The sequence below is a fragment of the Nannobrachium achirus genome, assembly GCF_963921795.1.
Source record: "Nannobrachium achirus genome assembly, chromosome: 5".
NCBI classification, from domain to species: domain Eukaryota; kingdom Metazoa; phylum Chordata; class Actinopteri; order Myctophiformes; family Myctophidae; genus Nannobrachium; species Nannobrachium achirus.
In genome coordinates this window covers 14,446,966-14,469,239 of record NC_137814.1, presented here as the reverse complement: position 1 = coordinate 14,469,239, position 22,274 = coordinate 14,446,966, and the positions used below count along the sequence as shown (strand labels likewise).

Sequence of the window (22,274 nt, the reverse complement as noted above, 5' to 3'; positions counted from 1 at the left end):
AGCCTTCTCCAGCTGTCTGACTGCCTCCTCCGTCTCCTCTGCTGCCGCGGCCTCTGGGCAAGAGGGGGGCGGTGACTGCTGCTGTTGCTGCTGCTGTCTCCCCATCAGAGCGGAACTCGCTGCTGCTGCTGCTGCTTCCCTCATGTTGGCGGCAGAGAAGGTTCCTCTCCCACGGCCTCTCCCTCTGCTGGACACCGGCTGCTGGTTCACCGTCACCTCGCCACGCATCTGCCTCACCGTCTCAGCTGTCATCCCAGCTTCACCGCGCTCCTCCGTTGGAGTTGGTGTTGGAACGCCGGGTTCAAGCTGAGTACGGCTCTGCTGCCCACTGTCAGCCGACTGTGGGGTGCTGGCTCCGTCTGGTGGCGGCCCCATGGAGTTGTAGTAAGAGGGCGGCGCCAGCCTGCTGCTCCGCAGTAGCTCCACAACACGCCTCTGCTGTTCTGCTGCTTGTTCCTTTCGGTGCTCTTTAGCCTTGTTGCTGTATGACTTTGGACATTGGAAGTAAGAGTGTCCCCGCTCTCCACAGAGACTACATTCCGCGTCGTTCTCACAACCCTTCGCCTTGTGTCCTAGACACCCGCACTTCCAGCATTTGACCTGTTGGCACTCCCGGACCTGATGCGCGGTGCTGTTACAGATGAAGCACCTGGTCTCCTGGCCCGGGTAAAACATACGCCCGTTGTAGGGGCCCAGTGAAATGGAGCTGGGCAGAGACATGCGTTTCCCGTTGGCGTCAAGCTTAATCTCCACTTTGTACTTTCGTACTCCGTACCATATCCCGAACGCATCCACCGGCTTTGCCACGCCCACTCATTTTCAAGCTTCAGATCAGTTGAAGATGCAGAAGTGAATGATTCCAGAGCTGTAAGCCATGCCCTTTTATGTGTGTTCTGAGGACGTAAGGGAGGACAGGCACACTATGTGGGCGTTGCCATACACACGCACCTCCCCTTTGTTCATTTCGGTCACATCACCCCATATAGTAATATTGCTCGTCAAGTCCTCTATATCATGATTGTTGTTCATTGTTTTTAAACTCCCCTATTAATATTCTAGTCAATGTACATTTGGTGTTACTGAATACATGCATAGCACACCCTCTGGGCCATATCATTTCTTTCGACTCTCAAGTTTAAACGTTTTATTGTCACGACAAAACCTAAATAGAGGTATATAGTCAATAATTACATAAATAATTACGTTTTAATCCTGACTTCTTGTCTCGCTTATTTGAGCAATGTGACATTTGCCATGTGTTGCACATGATGTAGAGGTGGACCAGGGTTTACCATTTATAATTACGTATATGATTTTGATCTAACAATGGTAGCAGGCTACTTACTATTCGATATCAATGTTATGTCAAACAGTGATTTATGGATTAACAAAATGACGTCATAGGGGAGGCGTGGTAACTATGGGGTGATCATGTTCATAAAGTTTCATAAACTTAGTCTTAACTGTATGTTGACATTATCTCTACTCGTTATAAGACTGGTTATTATTCCAGTAACTCGCATATTATTATTCCAGACAGTAACTCGCATATCATGAACAAATACACGAGGATACTCTTATAAAAATGAAGTGTTTGGCTCTTAAAAGAGCCTTTTGTGGGTATAAAGATTGACAAGACGGTTTACTTCTTTTTGGGGGCTGCCTTCTTTGCTGCCTTGGGTTTGGCAACCTTCTTGGCTGGAACTTTCTTGACTGCTGCGGGCTTCTTAGCCACTTTCTTGGGGCTCTTGGCGGCCTTCTTCGGGCTTTTAGCTGCTACTTTCTTGGCGGCGGGCTTCTTCGCTTTCTTGGGTGATTTCTTAGCGGCGGCGGGCTTCTTTGCTGCCGCCTTCTTGGGCTTCTTGGCCGCTGCGGGTTTCTTGGCGGCAGCGGGCTTCTTTGCTTTAACTGCCTTCTTTGCAGCAGGCTTCTTCGCCTTCACCGCTTCTGCCTTCTTGTTCATCTTGAAAGAGCCAGACGCGCCGGTGCCTTTGAGCTGGACCAGGGTGCCTTTAGCGACCAGGCTCTTGACGGCGATCTTGACGCGGGCCTTGTTCTTCTCCACATCGTAGCCGCCGGCAGCCAGAGCTTTCTTGACGGCAGCCAGGGACACACCGCTCCGCTCCTTGGAGGCGGACACGGCTTTGACGACCAGCTCAGCGACGCTGGGGCCGGTCTTCTTGGGTCGGGGAGCTGCTTTCTTCTTGGCGGCCTTGGCCGGAGCTGGAGCTGGTGCGACTTCTGCCATTGTTTTCTCGGATAGTAGTTCGTCCTTCCTTATGCAAGGTCTGTCAGACTGGTGCTGCTGAACGCTCTGAAGGGGCTGGACTTAAACACCACATGAGAACCATATAGAGACAACATACACACATCTCCTCTTGTCTGGGTGGCTTAATGTGCCACTTGTGTTTTCTCCTCGATTAAAACAAGTTATAACAAACGACGGTGCATGTTATGAAATGAAACAAAGAGCTGGCCAGTTAGCACACATGTGCCTTTTTGTTTCCAATAAACCTGCGATGAAAAAAACGCTCTCGTTTTTAAGTGATACGCTCAAAACCTCACCCTTCCACAGTCAGAGCACAGTGTTTCCTCTGTCATTTGTCTTCTAAAATATTTCAAACTATGTTAAATTAACAACAATACTCACAATCCTATTAGCATACATACCTGGCGACGCAATAACATAAACTATACTATTGTTTTGCCATATGTTTTGCTATAAATAGAAGGTTTTCTGACCCCAGTAAACACACCCCAGTTGACGGCAGCATGATGGTGGAGTTGATCCCGACTTCAAATGACAGATGACAGTTTGTGCAACACTAGATGGATTTGTGGACACATATCTTACTGTGACAAACTACAGCAAACGAAATGTGTTCACATTTTCAATCAACTGTGGTATCTGTATGTGATTATGACATACACTTTCACTGGCACAATGGCGCCTTCCAAGTTCCATTCATTACCATTGATAATAGTGTGAAGATGTTTTGTGACTTTGGAACATGTTCTTGTTTATTGGCATGGATAAGATAGTAATAACATAGTAACTTACAATTATTTTCAACATTTAGAACTTTTGCTTTCTTTGTAGTGTCACATGAGGACGTAAATGAATATTAGCATGTATTTTATGGACTCCATTTTAAAGACACCCAACTCATTATATATATTTAAATCCTAGACTAAATATGTCACGCTACACAACACTTCAGCAATATGATTGGTTTATTTTGGTCTAAGTTACATTTATATTATATTATAGATATGTGAAACAGTTTAATATAGCCTAAACATGCATCTGTCACACATATCTTGTGTAATTTGAGTTCAGTTTGTAGCAGTTTGTGTTTGTTTGTTTGAACATTTGTCAAATCCATATTTGTTTTTAATTTCTAAAAGTAAAATGATACATACCGGTATTTCATATATTGAAATGACGCATAAAGATGGGTCCACACCTTCGGCCTGGCGGAGACAATAAAGCAATCATGTTGCTGAATTTGATTGATTGAATACTTTATTAACAGTTTGCAAACAGTACAGTGGTATGATTACACAACGATGCTAAAAGGATAACACAAACAGCCCTCATAACCCAGCACATAGTCATATGACTTAAACCTTTCTGCGTTTAAGTCTCTCTCCTGCTTGTAGCTGCCGTAGTTTCCCTGTCACACCGGTCAGATCATCTGACAGGATGTGGTTTGGATGGGCAGTGTTGGGGTCCAGAATGACGGAAGTGTAGGAGACAATGTTCTGCATTATGCACAAGACTTTGAAGGTCAGGCTGCCCAGGTGTTTGACCACATCTATCAGTGCACCTGTCCTTGTCCTGTGCGGGCTGAGGGGGCTGCCGCTGTGTCAGAGTCACTGTCAGAGTCTTTGTCCTGAGGTGGCTGCCTCGGTGTCAGAGTCACTGTCAGAGTCCTTGTCCATGGCGGGCTGGCTGTCCTGCTCCAGCGGAGTGGCTCCTTTCCTCTGAGGCAGCACGGTAAAGAAGGCCTCCTGCCAGTCTCCTGTCTCCAGGAAGGCGAGGATGATCTCGAACACATGATTCACAGTCAGCACTTTACGACTGTTCATCTTGACAAAGCTGCTCAGTGGAAGCTGTGCGTGTTGGATGCCCAGCTCCTTGGCCTTCTCAAAGGTTATACCCTTGTGGTGGTTGTGGTCTACCAGGCCTCCTATAACGTAGGCTTTGGATTGGTCCAGCTGGGTCAGCACGTTGGGGGAGTCAGAGGTCAGGTAGACCACCTGCTCCTTGGACAGGACCTGGTGGTAGTGCTCTGTCTTCACACTGATGTCCTTCCAGTTGACCCAGCCTTTGTCGTTGTCGTCCATGTACTGTTTCAACTGTCCGCCCACGCTGGTCAGATAGAACTGAACTGGGTGTGAGGCCCGCCGGTTCTCTGCGTAGCACCGCTGGATCTGTTTTTGAAGCTTTCGAATGTCCTTGAGTGGCATGAGGCTGTCGAAGCCACAGTCGACCACCAGGCGTAGAGAGATGGTCTCCAGAGGCCTGCGGAACCTCTTCCTGGATTCTGCTGCTCCTGCCTCTTCACCCTGGGTCTGTCTGTCCACCCTGCGCTGCTGCTTCCTCTCCTTACGCTTCTGTTTTCTGAGTTCTCTCTCTTCCTCCCATTTCTGGTGTTTCAGGAGCTTCTTGTGTTGCCGTTTGGAGAGAGCTGCTGCTGCACCATTCACTTCACTGGTCAAAAATTCACCCACAGGACAGAAAAAGTACTCTTCTGTAAAAGAAAACATTCTGCTTAAAGCAGAAAATCAGCCAGTCAGTGGTGGTAACACTCCCTGCTCTAGAATGTTCCCTGAAGTTGGTGTTCACAGCTGACAGTCTGCAGCAGTTTGAGTGCAGCAGGTTCAGTGTTCTGGTCTGGAACAGTATTCCCGTTCCCTCTTGTGGAAAGTTGTGGAGGATTTGGTCTGAAGTTGAATCTTTTATTGTCACTCATGAGTCTAGCAGGGGGTGGAGCTTTGACTGACCACAGTTGCAAATGACCCCCCCCCCCCCATACACACACACACACACACACACACACACACACACACACACACACACACACACACACACACACTCTCTCTGAACACATACAGTATGCTTTACACAAATTGAATTGGTTGAATAAGATTTACACAAAGCCTTAGTATACAGTATGAACTTAGTGTACGCATAACACTAGTGTGTATTGAGATGTAGTTTGCTGAGAGTTGAGAAATTGTGCAAATACTGTCTGTCTGACAGACAATCTGAGAATCCATCGGCGGAAACACGTTTTTTTCCCCTATGGATTTGGTCTTGAGCGATTATAGTACTATTCTTGACTGGTAGTCCTCACACACTTGACTCTACCTTAAAGGAGTAGTTCACCCCAAAATGACTTTTTTCTCTATTGATTACTCACGCCATGGAGACTTGAGTTCAATCATATATATATATATATATATATATATATATATATATATATATATATATATTATATATATCTCCAATATGAGGCCTTCAAAAATCCAATCTGAAAATAACTTTTATGGGTGGATTCCATGCCGGCCACAATGTTTAACTCCCTCAGGGTTACAAATGGGAGGATTTTACTATGTAATATGAGGTAGAAAATATGCTTTAAAAAACAAAGTAATTTGATACAAATGATTAAACAGAACTTTACTGCCCAAAAAGCTGGAGGACCCCCCCCCCCCCCCCCAACCTCCACTCTGAGAAGTCACTGATACTAGAATTGTTGATTAGATTTATAGATTTGCACCAAAACACTTATGTAAAGATGGGTGGTCATGAATGATTCAGAGCTTTGTAAAGAAATCACACATTCCAGGACTATGAGTATCTAGTATCCCAGCAGGGAGTTTTCATTGTCTGACGATCTACTGCTTTTGGTGTGAAGCATCTTTTACAGTTCAGCACAATGGAATAATGTCTCCTCTCCCTTTCACAGGGTGGAGCTGAATGTCTAAAAGTGAGTGAGGTGAAATAAACAGTTTAGCATTCCGTTTGCAGATTTAATTGGTTTGCTGTTGGTTTTGACTTACTTCAGTTTAGATTTCCTTTTTATTATTATTATTATTATTATTATTATTATTACTACTACTGTTATTAGTGCTTAAATTACAACAAAACCAAAAGCCTCCTTCCCCAAAATAAAAATAAATGTTGTGGAAATGCACTGAAAGAATCCCAACATCCCCACCCAGGCATTTCATTTGTTAATTACTTGTTGGACTACCTCAGTAAAAACAGATGTGCCTTAGTGCCGCGTGTGTACGTTTACATGAAAGTGTTATTATGAGAAATATTAGTTTTGCTGTGTGATTTACATTAGCCACTTAAGACCTATAGACTTTGTCATTATATGCCAAATAGCCAATTGCTGACCTACAAGCTCGCAATGAGTAACATCACAATGCTTGTCAGCAATGTGGCCTGGCTATTTTTGCTAAACCTAACCGTATGTGGAAAATGTCTGAAACTCTTTGAACATGTGCCCAAAAATAATGGGGCCACTAGGGTTAATGTGGTTAAGCACCCCGTTGCTATATGGGTCTCTCTGTCAGACACTCTTCATTTTAGGTTCATGATGTTCATCTCAGTCCAGAGACAAATGCAAGGATTTGAGAAAACTCTTTGAATTTAATAGAGATCCATGAGTTATTCACCTCACCTTATTTCCACAAAACAAACATATTTAACAAATCAAATATTGAAATCGCTACGTGAGGTCATAAACTATGGAACACATTTATTATTTGTCTTGATGCACCACACAAAAAGATGTCAGGCACATGTTTATTTTAATTAAACATTACATCACTTATGGTTTATTTTACAGATGTATACATTTATCAGAAATCAGACCTCTGCCACACCTTCAGCCTGGCAGAGACAATAAACCAATCATATTGCTGAATTAGTTTTTTTGATTCATTGAATACTTTATTAATAGTTTGCAAACAGTACAATGGGATGATTACACAACAATGCTGAAAGGATAACACAATTCCATTGTGGTCCTGACCTTGACGGGATATGTCGGGCACGTACCTTTTAGGCGAAGCCCGAACTGGCGAAGTGGGGAAATGTCCGATACCGTAGCGATCTGGCGAACGTCTTCTGGACAGGGCGTTTATCGTGCGCTTGCCCAGGCCTTACGGCCTGGGCATAAATATAACGATTGCATTCACCACGGCTTCGTAACTCGCGCGGCGCTCCGCCGGCCGCGCGGCCCTGGCCCGCTCTTCGCGGCCACTCGCGCCTGCGGCGCTCGGGGGCGAAGAGCAGGACCAAGGTCCGCTGGCCTTCGCGCCGCTTGCAGTGTCGTGGACAATCGATTCGCCAGATCGCTACGGTAGGAGACAAATCCCCACTTCGCCAGTTCGGGCTTCGCCAGAACAGGACTTTCCCGATATGTCAACATGAATTAAATGGTTCAGTATAACCTTCTGATATCCATGCAAAATGGTAGTGATTCGATATTAATCTTATAGGACAACTGGGTAGAAATAGGTTAGAAGTAGACACTATTTGAGTCATTAAAATCCAGCCCATAAACCACATGCACTGTTAAAGTCAGACTCTTCTTATCACTGTGTTGTGACACTGCAAAAAGCAAACTATCTAAATGTTGAAAATGATTGTAATTCACTGTGTGTTTCCCCCCAAATATAACATGAATTCAAACCAATTTGAGTGGGATGTGTCATCCCAACACAATCTGCATATGGTATAATGAAAATCCACTACCTTGCTTTAAAAAACAACGATATCCTATTTCCATGGTTTCTGCGCTTTACATGTCATAATCCTCCTCATCATCATAATCCTCCTCGTAATCATCATACCCGCATGTCAGAGATACATTGATCTTCCATGGTAATATCTTCACAGTATCAATACTCGAAATGAATAGAAAGAGTTTGTCCGTGAAAGTGTGTGTGTAGGTGTGTATGTGTGTGTTAGTGTCGGGGTCAGAGAATGACAGCTTTCCTTCATTCCAGTCCAGCTGGAATCGGATCCTCTGGGGTTTCTGCTTCAGTGAGAGGTATGAGGTGTAAGGTGAGTGTGAGGAGCCTGCTGAGTGTGTACCACCATAGAATGCTATGCTCCAGTATTGGCCCCCGCTGTCTCCCTTCCTCTGAAAAGACTCAGTCAACACTCCGATTCTCCACTCTCTACTGTCCCCGACCTCAACATCCCAGCTGTAGCTGTAGTTAAAGCCCTGATAACCCAGCACATAGTCACATGACTTAAACCTTTCTGGGTTGTCAGGAAGCTGCAGTCTCTCTCCTGCTTGTAGCCGCTGTAGTTCACCTGTCACACCGGTCAGATCATCTGACAGGGTGTGGCTTGGATGGGCAGTGTTGGGGTCCAGAATGACAGGAGTATAGGAGACAATGTTCTGCATCTTGCACCAGACTGTGAAGGTCAGGTTGCCAGGTGTTTGACCACATCTATCAGTGCACCTGGGTCCAGCTGTGGGTCCCGCAGTGCAAACTGGACACTTTCCATTGTGGTCTTGTAGTTGTATGAAGGTGAGATGTGCTCAGCTCTCAACTCCTCCTCTATGACTCTGATTGTGAGTGAAAGGGTCGATATCTCTCTGTCCAGCCCCTCAATCTTCTCTTTCATCGTCTTACTCTTCTGCTGCTCTTCCTCTCTCAGTGTAGTGATTCTGGCCTCCTCTTCCTCTCGTAAAAAGTGATGCAGATTCTTGAACTGTTCCTTAATTTGCTTCTCTGTGTTCTGGGTCTGGATCTTAATGTATTCTACTGCGTGGTCACAGTTTGCTTTACATACATTGAAAGCCTCCAGTTTCCTCAGGAATGTGTTCAGTGATTTATGGACTTCCTTCTTGTGATCCATTGCAACGTCATCGATGGTTCTGGACATGTGGTCGGTGTGTTTTTCTGAGTGAAGACACACAACGCACACTGGATGTTGACATTCCAGGCAGAAGTGCTTGAGTTCCTCATTGTGCAGACTGCAGAGTTTGTCAGACCCTGATGAAGTTCTCTGACGTTTTGAAGCTCTCTGATATCGCTCCACAACGAAGGCCTCACACAGGTTCTTCAGAGCCAGGTTACAGGGTGGATCATCTGTAGAAGATATTTTCTCACAAACTGGACATTTCTTCTCTGTCTGCCATTCCTGCAGACAGGCTTTACAGAAACTGTGGCTACATGCCAGGAGAACAGGATCTTTAAAGATGTCATGGCACACAGGACAGGAAAAATCCTCTTTAGAAAAGGACACCTTTGAAGCCATTTTGTCTCTGTGAATCCTGGTCCATTCAGCTGTCAGCTGAGTCAGCAGTAGGTTCTGGGTCAGTATTCCCTCCTGTAGCTGTGGAAAGACCTGTCTGTCCTGCGCATGTCTGTTCTGTTCTCCCTCACTGTGAAGTTGGTCTTAAGCTGAACCTTTTATTGTCTCTGCTAAGTCTGGCAGGGGGTGGACTCCCCTGGCCTGTTGCAACTCGAGCTTGCGGGGGAGACCTGTTGCAAATTACACACGCGCGCGCACACACACACACACACACACACACACACACACACACACACGCACACACACACACACACACACACACACACACACACAGCTGAGTTGGAAATTCAGGTGCCAAAGACAGTACAGCAGTTCAGAACAGGTTACAGGGCACGGAGAAAAAAAAATACCAGTAGATCCATCCTATTCAAGGCAACAACAACATATTCACCATCAAAGAAAAATACATACGACTGTCATGCCCAGGGGGTGAACTTGTACATCATGACTAGGGGTGTACTCACGCTACAAAAACAGAGCTCGTCAAGGCTTGCTTCATTTATCTATAGGCTGTCCCATGTTACTTTTTTTTTTTAAGATTTGTTTTTGGGCTTTTATGCCTTTATTGATAGGACAGTTGCTGACAGGAAATGGGGTAGAGATGGGGAGTGACACGTGGCAAAGGTCGTCCGGATCAGGAATCGAACCGGTGACACCGCCAGGCATCCATGCCTACGTATGTGGCAATGCTAAGAGGTATGTGCCTGGACCAGTAGGCCCCCCATGTTACTTTTTTAAATCAGACATGCACTGTATTAGTCCTTCACACAATGTCACTCCAAAACACTATACTGTAGTTTATATAGCCTACTGTTGCACACTTGAACAGATCAATTCACGTGAAAAAACTTTCATCAGGTGTGTAGGTTTAATTTAATCAAAACCGAGTGTCTTAGTAACCATATCCACGCGGAAGACATGTTTACAATTTAGGCAATTAACACACGTTCTTAATCCAGAGCGATTTAAAATAAGCAAGGACAGCACAAGGTAAATATTTTACCCTGTGCTGCTTTTCAAATGCACAGAAATAGTCATTTAGGATCATAGGTAAACCAACAACCGTATGACAGTAGAATAAATGTTGTGTTTATCACAACTTATCCACAACTTTCCAACATCCCATAGTGCATTGCACAGAAGTTGCACAGAGCTTCCGGCGCCGCAGCCGAGTGTGATCTACAAGCTCACAACGGTTGCATCTGTGACACGACGTGAGCTTGTATGTCTGCTGTTAACGGGAAGTGTGGTGCAAAAAGAATTCCAGTAAATTCCCGCTGAAAGAGGTGGTAGTAACATTATGTTTCAATATTCCCCAGAGCCTCGTAAACCGCCTCCTCCTGCAGCTACATTCTATTTGCTCACTAGCAAGCAAATCAGAATTGCAGGAAGAGGCAGGTTTACGGGGCTAGCAGACGCCCACAACCTTTAAGAAGCCAGCTAGACATGTTGATTAGATTTAGAAGCCACTGATAGACATGTTGACACCAAAACACTTACTTGTCATGAATGATTCAGACGAGCTTTGCACAGAAGTGGCTCATTCTCGGACTATGGATAGTGGCTCAGCAGGGAGTTCTCATTGTCTTACTATCTGCTGGTTGTGTGACCCCTCCCTCCCCCTTCTTATCTAACAAAACTGAGACACCCCCCCCCCACACACACACACACACACACACACACACACACACACACACACACACACACACACACACACACACACACACACAAATAATACAAGAAAGTAGCTGATCTACAAGCTTGATCTGCTTTTTTCACGTTATTTGGTTAATCTGTGCGAATGGGACTCTCTGACATGACCAACAAGAAAAAACTCCCGTACTTGCTGGGAGAAATACATCAATGCAGTAGCAAGATTTGTGAACAGATAAAGAAGGCTAGAGACGGGAACACAACCACGCTATCTGCTGTACAGTATGAAACTGAGCAGCTACTTCTAAATGCTTTTTACATCTGAGTCTTTATTTTTTCTTATTCTATGTAAATTGTATTGAGGAAAAACAATGCTGCTATTTGTTCCAAAAGCTTTATACCCTGTAGGCCTATATATATAAAATGACACAATGCTGTACCCCCTCCAACTGTATATATTATGTTCCCCCTTTTCAACTGTTTTTATTGTATTTTTGACACTTGCTTTGGCAATGTAATGCCTCATTCAGACTACGAAAAGCCAAGCTAATGGTTTGCTTGGTAATTCAATGTATTCTCTATGCAAACCAGCTTTAAACATTTCCAAGCTTTTTTTCCAGCTTGGAAATTTTACTTCTCATTTTAGATAGAGTTTTCCTCCATACCCATGAGTGCATCCACAGCAATACTCCCTTGTCCCTCCTATCTACAGGAACTCCTCAAAACACCGCCCTCCACCCGCTCCCTCCGTTCTGGAAATGCCGACACACTGTGTGAAACCCCCGAGAGAAGCTCGGCTCCATGGGGGACCAGGCTTTCTGCTCAGCTGCCCCCAGGGAATGCACCTTGGAGCAGTGGTTCACGACCCCCCACACAATTTAAGGACTTTTAAGACCTTTTAAAAACCTAAACCTAAACAAACTATATATAACAACTGGCCTAACATTAGCCAAATGATCAAATAATATAATTTAAGAAAGAGGCAAGAATTGTGAAAATAGCAGATCTACAAGCTCACAACACCTTGTGTCATAATATTTATCTGTGAACTGAGTCAAATGTAATGCCCCAACAACTACAATTCCAAATGCTTGTCATGCAGGTTGCAACCATGCAGGGTGGGGGATTCCCCAGTTCAAATATGATTATTTTGGGGGGTCACACCCTGAAAATGTTGAGAACCACTGCCGTAGGGCACCACGGTCCGTTGATTTGACACTTTTAAAAGGGGATTAAACCCCTTCTTTTAACAAGGCAAGATGGACTTACTGACAATGCCTTTGTGTGTTTTTACAATTGGGGGGAAGGGGGTCTCTTGGCATGTTTTTATATCCAGTGCCACTCTTTTCTTGACTTTTTATGGCAAGTTAGTACTTTGAGATTTGTTTCAAATATAAAGTGTGTTGCAAATAAAATGTATTGGTATTATTATTATTATTAGTTTAGGTCTGTACATCTCAGTCCAGCTGTTTGAGGAAGGATTAGAGAAAACCATTTGGATGTGTTATTTAATGTGTAGTTTACCTCAACCACAAACCACACATCTGTAATGTTTACCTCTAACATCACATAAAATCTCCTGTCTGATGTCATGAAATATGAAACAGATCACAGAAAATATGTTTAGCATATTTATTTGAATTAAAGCATTCATCATGTACAGTTGACAATTTCTTTAGGAATCATATAACTGAATGCAGTTATCAGTTAATTTATTTTTAATTCTATCTATGTATGAAATCTTTTTTATACAAATACAAAATAACTAGTTTTAATAAAATATATCATGCCAACATCCTGCAATAACACCATCCACTACCCGGGGGGAAAAAAACAAAACAAAAAACTATGGCATCCTAACATGTGTCTATGTTCTACAGTCATCATCATCATCATCATCCCAGAGTTACATTGATCGTCCCTGGTAATATCTTCCCAGTTGTAATAGTAGACATGAACATAAAGAGTGTTTCAGTGAAGGTGTGTGTGAAGGTGTGTATGTGTGTGTTAGTGTCGGGGTCAGAGAATGACAGCTTTCCTTCATTCCAGTCCAGCTGGACTCTGATCCTCTGGGGTTTCTGCTTCAGTGAGATATATGACGTGTAAGGTGAGACTGAGGAGTTTGCAGAGTATGAACCACCCCATAACGCTAGGTTCCAGTATTGACCCCCCCTGTTTCCCTTCCTCGGGAAAGACTCTGGCAAAACACCCATTTTCCAACGACTACTGTCTCCGACCTCAACATCCCAGCTGTGACTCCCAGAGTTAAAGCCCTCGTAACCCAGGACGTAGTCATTGCACCCAAACCTTTCTGGGTTGTCTGGAAGCTGCTGCTCTCTCTGTCCACTCCAGATATCCAGTAGTTCACCTCTCACACTGGTCAGATCATCAGACAGGAAGTGGTTTGTATGGGCAGTGTTCGGGTCCAGAATAACAGGGGTGTAGGAGACAGTGTCCTTCATCTTGTCCCAGACTCTGAAGGTCAGGTTGCCCAGGTGTTTGGCCACGTCTATCAGTGTTCCTGGATCCAGCTCTCGGTAGTCTGGGTACTCCTGTGTGACGTGGACTCTTTCCATTGTGGTCTTGTAGTTCTGTAGGAATGAGATGTGGTCAGCTCTCAGCTCCCCCTCTATGGCTCTGATTGTGTGTGAAAGGGTTGATATCTCTCTGTCCAGACCCTCAATTTTCTCTTTCATCATCTGACTCTTCTGCTGCTCTTCCTCTCTCAGTGCAATGAGTCTGATGTCCTCTTCCTCTTGCAGAAAGTGATGTAGCTGCTTAAACTGTTCCTTAATTTGCCTCTCTGTGTTTTGGGTCTGGACCTTAATGTATTCAGCTGTTTTCACCCATCCATTCCTAACTGTACCATGAACACTCAGTTGGATCTGTAAAGGATCCAGTGATTTCAGGACTTTCTTCTTGAGGTCAGGTGCAGCTTCATCGATGGGTCTGAATATGTGGTTGTTATGTTTTTCTGAATTAAGACACAAAACACACACTGGCTGTTGACATTCCAGGCAGAAGAGCTTAAGTTCCTTAGCATGCAGGCTGCATAGATCCTCAGACCCTGGTGAAGTTCTCTGACGTTTTGAAGGTCTCTGATGTTTCTCCACAATGAAGGCCTCACACAGCTTCTTCAGAGCCAGGTTACAGGGTGGATATTCTGTTGTAGATATTGTCTTACAAACTGGACAATCCTCTATTTCATTCTCGTACCACCATTCATCCAGACAGGCTTGACAGAAGCTGTGGCTACATGACAGGAGAACAGGATATTTGAAGATGTCATGACACACAGGACAGAAAAAATCCTCTTCTGAAAAAGACACGTGAGAAGCCATTTTGTCTCCGGATGAAGAAACAAACAAGCAGAAAATGTGCCAGTCAGAGGTGGTAACACTCCCCTCCTCTTGAATGTTCCCTGAAGTTGACTTTTACTGTGAGTCCTGGTTCCTGTTAAAGTCCACAGCAGTATAGTTGACTAGGTTCTAGTGGTCAGGGTTAGTATCTCCTCCTGTAGCTGTGGAAAGATCTGTCCTCCCTCTCTGTAATAAGTTGTGGGTTTGGTCTGAAGGTGACCCTTTTGTCTCTGATGAGTCTGGCATGGGGCGGAGCTTTGACTGACCACAGATGGTTGCAAAATAACACACACACACTCACACACTTACAATAAACTTCACACACAGTCACAGACGCACACACACACACACACACACACACACACACACACACACACACACACACACACACACACACACACACACACACACACACACACACACTATTACACATTATTATTACATTTCGGTAACTACTAGATTATAGGGATAGTAATCATGTCATCTAGTTACCCAAAAGTTGGTTTTATTCAACAACTCTATTAGGTAGAGAACAGAGTGAATATCTCAACTCTGGTCTCCTTTATATGTGATTTGAATGTATTAACATATAAGCCAATGTGTCCATAAGCAGGCTGTGACCTCTAGTGGCATAATTGTGAAATTACATTTTATTTTCACAATCTATAAATACATATACACAGAGTAGTCAGTATATGGCTATAACACAAATCAGACGTTAGTTTAACTCTGAAAGTGGACATGTAAGGGTAATTATACACTTCCAGAAAGACATTACATCAGCTTTTACTGTAAAGTCTTTTAGATGTGTTTATTTGTTTGAACATTTGTCAAATCCATATTTGTTTTTAATTTCTAAAAGTAAAATGATACATATTTCATATATTTTTACTCCAGTTGTGACGCATAGATTGGTCCGTCACCGAGAAATGGGTCCCGACCCAGTGTTTGGGAAACGGCTTTAGAAAATCTCAACCCGCCCCCACCCTTCCCTTTTTTTGAAAAGTGCAAATAACCGCTCATTGCCTGTGACAAAGCCTTTTGTTCTCAGATTCCCGGGCTTGTGTGGTAGCCTAAATCAAACGGTTGTCCATGAAGTGTCTGCCAAGCCAATATTCTATTTAATTCATATATACGGTCGCTATACAAACAGCTACTACGGCCCATTTCTTAAAACAAAGACATAAAGTAGCCTACTGAGTATGAACATATTACATATTAGTTACATCAGCGTGTAATTTCTCCGGACCTAACATGTTAAATATATTGCTATTGCAGTTGTTGCAATAAGCCTAGTTATTTCAGTTTAAATAACAGTCTTTCATTGGCATATGTAAAGACCGTTTGCAGGAAATAGTCTCTTCAAATAATATATTTGGTGGCTCTTAAAAGAGCGGTTTTGGGGTTCTGACAATGACAAATTGGTTTATGCACGTTCTCCACGGATACGACGGGCCAGCTGGATGTCTTTGGGCATGATGGTCACCCTCTTGGCGTGGATGGCGCACAGGTTGGTGTCTTCAAACAGACCGACCAGATAAGCCTCGGCTGACTCCTGCAGAGCCATGACGGCGGAGCTCTGGAAGCGCAGGTCGGTCTTGAAGTCCTGGGCGATCTCCCTCACCAGGCGCTGGAAGGGCAGCTTGCGGATCAGCAGCTCGGTGGATTTCTGGTAGCGACGGATCTCCCTCAGAGCCACTGTACCGGGACGGTAACGGTGAGGCTTCTTCACTCCACCAGTTGCCGGCGCGCTCTTACGAGCTGCCTTGGTGGCGAGCTGCTTCCTGGGGGCTTTGCCTCCGGTGGATTTACGGGCGGTCTGCTTGGTTCGGGCCATTTTCTATCAGCTGCTTGAACAACTAAGTTGCGATAAAAATGAGCGCAAACTCGTTCTTTTTATTTCAGCGGCTCTGAGGCGCCGTCTTTCTCTGATTGGTCTGTGGTCAGGAACCTCCTTGTTTGGGAGGACCAGAGTTTAACTGGGAGGAGCCGATCACGCCACTAGTAGTGATTGGTGGGGAGCTCAAACACACTCAGCCCGCGCACACACTCGTTTTTATGATTGGTGGGGCGCACATAGATCTGTCCCACCATTCACAAAAAAAGTAAGTGTGCGTTACAAAGTCGAACGTAGGCTATAAAAGGTCTCGTATTCCTCTCCTCCAGCACATTTCTTCGAGCTTATACTCTAGAAATAAACCTTCAGAATGAGCGGGCGAGGTAAGACAGGCGGAGAGAGGGGAGCGCGGTGAAGCTGGGACGACAGCTGAGACGAAGGTGAGCCAGCAGCTGGTGCCAGGCAGAGGGAGAGGCCGTGGGAGAAGTTCTTTCTCAGCCGCCAACATGAGAGCAGCCGCAGCGCGCTCCGGAGGGGCGATCTTTCAGATGGTGGGACAGCAGCAGCAGTCGCCGCCACCCTCTTGTCCAGAGGCAGCTGCCGCAGAGGAGACGGAGGAGGCTGTCAGACAGCTGGAGGATGCTGTGAAAAACATCCTGCCTCCCTGGTCCGACTCTTCTGGCGTCGAGGAGGAGAAGGGAGCTGAGGATGATGAGCAACGTGATGAGGAGAAGGGCGAGGAGTCAGATTATGACTCAGCAAGCGAGGAGCCGAGTGAACCGAGCGACAGCACCCCAGGCAGTAGCCTTGTTTCGGGCGGAGGAGAGGGGCTCCTCCCCGATGCTGCAGACGGGACTCGAGGAGAAGGAGCTGAGCATCATGTGAGTGTTAACGGTCAGAAGCGACAGACGTCGCCTCTGGCCAATGTTGAGAAGAAGCATAAACAGCGATGAAAGCGCGGTTAACACTAACACTGTTCTATAATGTCTACACTCTCTGTAGTTACCTGTAACTTGAGAGGAATCAAGTCGGCAGAGAACAGAAAGACTAAGATGAATATTCTCCATACTACATTGTATGACATTATATGTACACAAGAATTACGTCTTACAACTCGGGATGATATTGATGATGTAACTAACATATGGGAAAAAGGTACTTCTATTATATCTATAGGGCTTGATAAGGCTGATGGGGTTGGTATATTCTTTAAAAGTAAAGCTGAGATTATAAAGACAAGAGAAATTATTCCAGGGAGAATTTTATTAGTTGACTGTTTTTATTTAAATGTAAAGCTTAGAATTATAAACGTTTACACGCCTCCAGATGCTGCAACGAAAGTAAGAATGTTTAAAAGATTATACGAGTTATTAACAGTTGGTTATCATACGATATTATGTGGAGACTTTAACGCTTATACTGATGCTAACGACAGAATATCTGATACTATTCTTGATGCCCGGGTCCGTAATAGAGAAGGTGTTGAGTTGAAAAAGATGAGTGAATTATGTGGTGTGTCAGATGTATTTAGGATGTTGCATCCGACTGACGTGGGATATACTCGATTTGACAGAAATGTCAAAACGAGGATAGACCGGGTGTATATTAATGCAAATATTTTTCCTGTAACTTACAAAACACGTGTTTTGGTTAACTCTGATCATCTCGCTGTAATAGTGTTGTTACGACTTGGCCAGATTGAAAAGAAGGGGTTTTGGAAACTAAACGTTAGCTGCCTGAAAAATAATGATGTACTTGCGGAACTAAAAGGGGAGATTACAATTACTAAAAGTCTAAATGTACTAACTAACTCATATGTGGAGTTATGGGAAGTAATGAAGGAGCGCTTAAGATATTTCTTTAAATATAAATCTAAGATATTAAACCAGGAGCGAAATGAAAAATATAATGTATTAATGGCTGAGTTTGTAAACCTTAAGACGAAAGCGGATAAAAGTGAGGATGATGAAGAGCTCTTAATTGAAATGGAGGCTGAATTAGCTAAATTAAATGATGTCTCTTTTTGCCTCCGCCTACAGGCAGGAATGGGGGATTCCGATGGTCCAAGTAATGTTAATAGTTTAATTAGTCTGCACAAAAATAATTTGCAAAATAAACATGTTGGTTCTATTCTTAATGACGGCGGCCTTTTGATAGAGGATGAAAAAACTAAAAGGGAAACCATCAGAGAACTATGTGAAACAATGTACCAGAAAATATCTATTAATGAGCCAAGACTGCGTGCATTTCTTGATTCTGTCGATTTAAGTGAAGTTGGCCTTATTTCTGCAGGTGGTGAAATTACCAAAAATGAGGTGAGGGAAGCAATCTCACATTTACGTAAAGGCAAGAGTCCAGGTCCAGACGGCCTGCCTAATGAGCTATTTCTCTCATGCACAGAGGAGCTAGTTGACCTGCTAACTTCTGCTCTTAACGATGGAATCAAGACAGGCAAAATGCATCCTTCGTTTTATCATGGTGTCATATCGCTTATATATAAAAAGGGGCCTGCGCATAATTTAGATAACTGGAGACACGTTACACTTATGAATGTGGATTATAAAATATTGGCAAAGATAGTGGTCAATAGATTAAATAATGACCTGGAAAAAATTATAGAAAAAGAACAGACATGTGCTATTAAGGGACGACTCATGTGGGATAATCTGGGTATTTTGAGAGATATCACTGGTGGAGAAGTAAAGGAAGAATTCTTCATTGTGAGTTTAGACCAAAAAAAGGCCTTCGATTTCATTTCTAGAGAGTATATGTGGGAAGTTTTAAAAGTATATGGTTTTAATCAGGATTTCATTAATTTGATCAAGTTGCTATATGCAGAGTCCACGGTTCAGGTCAATGTAAATGGTGTTTTAACAGAGGCATTTGGAATTAAGAGGGGAGTGAAGCAAGGGTGCCCCCTATCGGCAGCTCTCTATATTTTAGCTATTAACCCTTTATTAAAACGAATTAAAAATGATAAAAGACTCTCAGGGATAAAAACCAGTAGCGGTGAGAGGGTGGTCGTCCTGGCCTACGCTGACGACGTGACCATCATAATTAAAAACCAGTATGAGTTAGATGTTATAAATGAGCACTTGACACTTTATGAAGAGGTTTCGGGTTCTAAGCTGAATCAGGACAAAACAGAAGGTGTCTGGTTTGGGAGAAGGGAGGCACGGCCAACAGTAAATATAAAAGACAGTGAAACAATGAAAGTCCTGGGTATCAAGTTCAGCAGCAGTGACAGTTATGGGAAAAATTGGGATAACAAGGACAAAGAGATAAAAGACGAATTAGATAAATGGGAGAATAAATCATGTCGCTTTAAAACAAAGATTATAATTATAAAATCATGTATTGTATCAAAGTTATTATTTCTCGCAACCATTTTTCCTCCTAAGGACCAGACACTTAAAAAGTTAAATAAATTATTGGTCAACTTCATTTGGGGAACCACCAGGGAGGTGACCAAAAGAGACCTTTTATATAAAAATAAGCGTTTTGGAGGTCTTGGAGCTGTTGATCTGGGATTAAAACTAAAAATTGCCTTTTGTAAAAATGTAGCTTCTGGCTTTAAAAGAAATGCAGTATGGATTGGCGAGGCTTTAAGCTGGACCAAAAAGAAGGGCCGAGCAAGGAGCTCTTTTCCTTATTTTAAAATAATGTATGGTGATTTATTGTGTAATTCTGCACATATGAATATTGATTGGACTGAAATGTCGAGCAAGAAAATCTATGGAGTTATATGTGATGACATGTATGGTGGCGTTTTCCCCTACAGAGATCTGGACGACAACCAGAAGCAGGTGTGTCTGAAAAATATTTGGAGTAAAAACTTGTCTGAAAAAAAGAGAGACGTCATGTGGCTCGTGTCTGTAAGACGACTAGCCGTTAGGGCAGTTGTCAAATGGAGTTGTTTTGTAACAACAGTTAAATGCCCTTTTGATAATTGTGACGAAGATGAAACTATAGAGCACCTACTGGTTGATTGTTCCAGATCGCAGTATGTGTGGGGGAGAATGGCCCGCATTGGTTTCACCATAAAATTGAGTTATAACGCGATAATGTATGGTGTATTTGACGAGAATCTTTCACCCATGGACCAGGACTTCTATTGGTCTGTTGTATGTACCACAGTGAACAAACTGTGGAATACACGATGTGCAACGATTATTAAGCAGGAGGCCATCTCTGGAGAGATGGTCTTCAAGCAGATAATCACTGAGCTGAAGAGACAAAGAACTCTTGACTCTAAACAAAACGTACTGAAACCGTGGCACCTTTTGACCTTGTAATTTGTTTTTTCCCTTCTATTTATTATATTTCTATTTTCTATTATATTTGTGTATCTAAAGACTTGGACTTGAGACTGAAAAAGGGGGGGGTTTAAAACGGAAAGTAATGCCCTTACATTGTCTATGTTTATTATAATGTACTTACATGACTTTGAATTGTATGTATGAATGCAAATGCTTAAATAATTGTAAACTGCCAATTTTCAATAAAGTTTATTTAAAAAAGTAAAAAAAAAAAAAAAAAGTAAGACAGGCGGAAAGGCCAGGGCGAAGGCCAAGACTCGTTCATCCCGTGCCGGGCTCCAGTTCCCCGTGGGTCGTGTCCACAGGCTGCTGCGTAAAGGCAACTATGCCCAGAGAGTCGGTGCCGGCGCCCCGGTTTATCTGGCGGCTGTCCTCGAGTACCTGACCGCTGAGATCCTGGAGTTGGCTGGAAACGCTGCCCGTGACAACAAGAAGACTCGTATCATCCCCCGTCACCTCCAGCTGGCCGTCCGCAACGACGAGGAGCTCAACAAACTGCTGGGTGGAGTGACCATCGCTCAGGGCGGTGTGCTGCCCAACATCCAGGCTGTCCTGCTCCCCAAGAAGACCGAGAAAGCCGCCAAGAAATAAATCCACTTAATTCGTCTCAACAAACCCCCAAAAGGCTCTTTTAAGAGCCACCCACTAATTCAACAAAGAGTCTCTCCTAATTGCCCTAACTACTTATGTTGTAACTTGTATTGATAACGAAATAACCATGCGTGCATCTGCACTGCTGTGCATATTAGGTCTCATGAGCTAATAACCGTACTGATGGGAATGTCCTTTCATGTAGCATTTCAGAATCAGACCTAATCCATCAGTTTTATTAGGGCGCTCTGGGCCGTTTTACGGCGGGGTTTTTCTGGTGTAGCCCGGCCGTCATGTGTACGGAGCCTAACATGTTGATATATAATTGGATTACAGTTCTAAACTGAGGCCAGCGGAATTAATAATTATTATATTACGTTTCTATTTTTCTTTATGTGCTTTTTTAGATGTTGAAAAAAAAAGGGAGGGGGACTTAAAAAGAAGAAAAGTAATGCCCTTATATTTTCTGTACGTATATATTGTAATTCTAATTTATTGACATGCCTATTCTCATTTAATGTAAATGCTTAAAAATGACTAAAACGTATTTAAAAATAAAAAAAGCAAAGGAATTAAAATATGGAACACTGATCTCATAAATGACAATTGTGCATTTCATTCGCAGTTCAATATACACAGCTGATATTTTACTATTAGGCTACTAGTGATTGGCATTTAGGGAACCCTTTCTTGGAAAATATGGGTGGTCCTTAAAAGGACCGTTGTGTTTAGAGCAGACAGAGCAGTTTACTTGGAGCTGGTGTACTTGGTGACAGCCTTGGTGCCCTCAGACACGGCGTGCTTGGCCAGCTCACCGGGGAGCAGCAGGCGGACGGCGGTCTGGATCTCCCTGGATGAGATGGTGCGGCGTTTGTTGTAGTGAGCCAGACGAGAGGCTTCACCGGCGATGCGCTCGAAGATGTCGTTGACAAAGGAGTTCATGATGCCCATGGCCTTGGAGGAGATACCGGTGTCAGGGTGGACCTGCTTCAGCACCTTGTACACGTAGATGGCGTAGCTCTCCTTCCTGGACTTTCTGCGCTTCTTGCCGCCCTTGGCGGCGGTCTTGGAGACGGCTTTCTTGGAGCCCTTCTTGGGCGCTGGCTTCGCAACTTCGGGCATTTTGAAGGAATTCTATCAGCGACTAGCAGTGAAGA

The 22,274-nt window shown here is 43.8% G+C and overlaps 6 protein-coding genes across 6 annotated transcripts; 1 reads left to right on the top strand and 5 right to left on the bottom strand.

The window, feature by feature from the left end:
- Nucleotides 1–1,642: 1,642 nt before the first annotated feature.
- Nucleotides 1,643–2,248, bottom strand: LOC308286241 (histone H1-like; the record flags this gene model as incomplete). The annotated part of the gene is made up of 1 exon (XM_080727216.1): nt 1,643–2,248. One exon carries the CDS (start codon nt 2,246–2,248, stop codon nt 1,643–1,645), a length of 606 nt encoding a protein of 201 aa, XP_080583342.1.
- Nucleotides 2,249–3,882: 1,634 nt separating this feature from the next.
- Nucleotides 3,883–8,441, bottom strand: LOC308284834 (tRNA methyltransferase 10 homolog A-like; the record flags this gene model as incomplete). The annotated part of the gene is made up of 2 exons (XM_080725561.1): nt 3,883–4,700; nt 8,123–8,441. The coding sequence occupies 2 exons, from the start codon at nt 8,439–8,441 to the stop codon at nt 3,883–3,885; spliced, it is 1,137 nt and encodes a 378-aa protein (XP_080581687.1).
- Nucleotides 8,442–12,906: 4,465 nt separating this feature from the next.
- Nucleotides 12,907–14,352, bottom strand: LOC308284833 (E3 ubiquitin-protein ligase TRIM35-like; the record flags this gene model as incomplete). Its single annotated transcript, XM_080725560.1, has 1 exon — nt 12,907–14,352. One exon carries the CDS (start codon nt 14,350–14,352, stop codon nt 12,907–12,909), a length of 1,446 nt encoding a protein of 481 aa, XP_080581686.1.
- Nucleotides 14,353–15,796: 1,444 nt separating this feature from the next.
- LOC308286244 (histone H3.2) lies at nt 15,797–16,207 on the bottom strand (the record flags this gene model as incomplete). Its single annotated transcript, XM_080727219.1, has 1 exon — nt 15,797–16,207. The coding sequence occupies one exon, from the start codon at nt 16,205–16,207 to the stop codon at nt 15,797–15,799; it is 411 nt and encodes a 136-aa protein (XP_080583345.1).
- A 3,716-nt stretch (nt 16,208–19,923) lies between these two features.
- LOC308284831 (histone H2A-like) lies at nt 19,924–21,117 on the top strand (the record flags this gene model as incomplete). Its single annotated transcript, XM_080725558.1, has 2 exons — nt 19,924–20,013; nt 20,752–21,117. The coding sequence occupies 2 exons, from the start codon at nt 19,924–19,926 to the stop codon at nt 21,115–21,117; spliced, it is 456 nt and encodes a 151-aa protein (XP_080581684.1).
- Nucleotides 21,118–21,864: 747 nt separating this feature from the next.
- On the bottom strand, nt 21,865–22,239 carry LOC308286246 (histone H2B-like; the record flags this gene model as incomplete). Its single annotated transcript, XM_080727221.1, has 1 exon — nt 21,865–22,239. The coding sequence occupies one exon, from the start codon at nt 22,237–22,239 to the stop codon at nt 21,865–21,867; it is 375 nt and encodes a 124-aa protein (XP_080583347.1).
- Between the last annotated feature and the right edge of the window lie 35 nt (nt 22,240–22,274).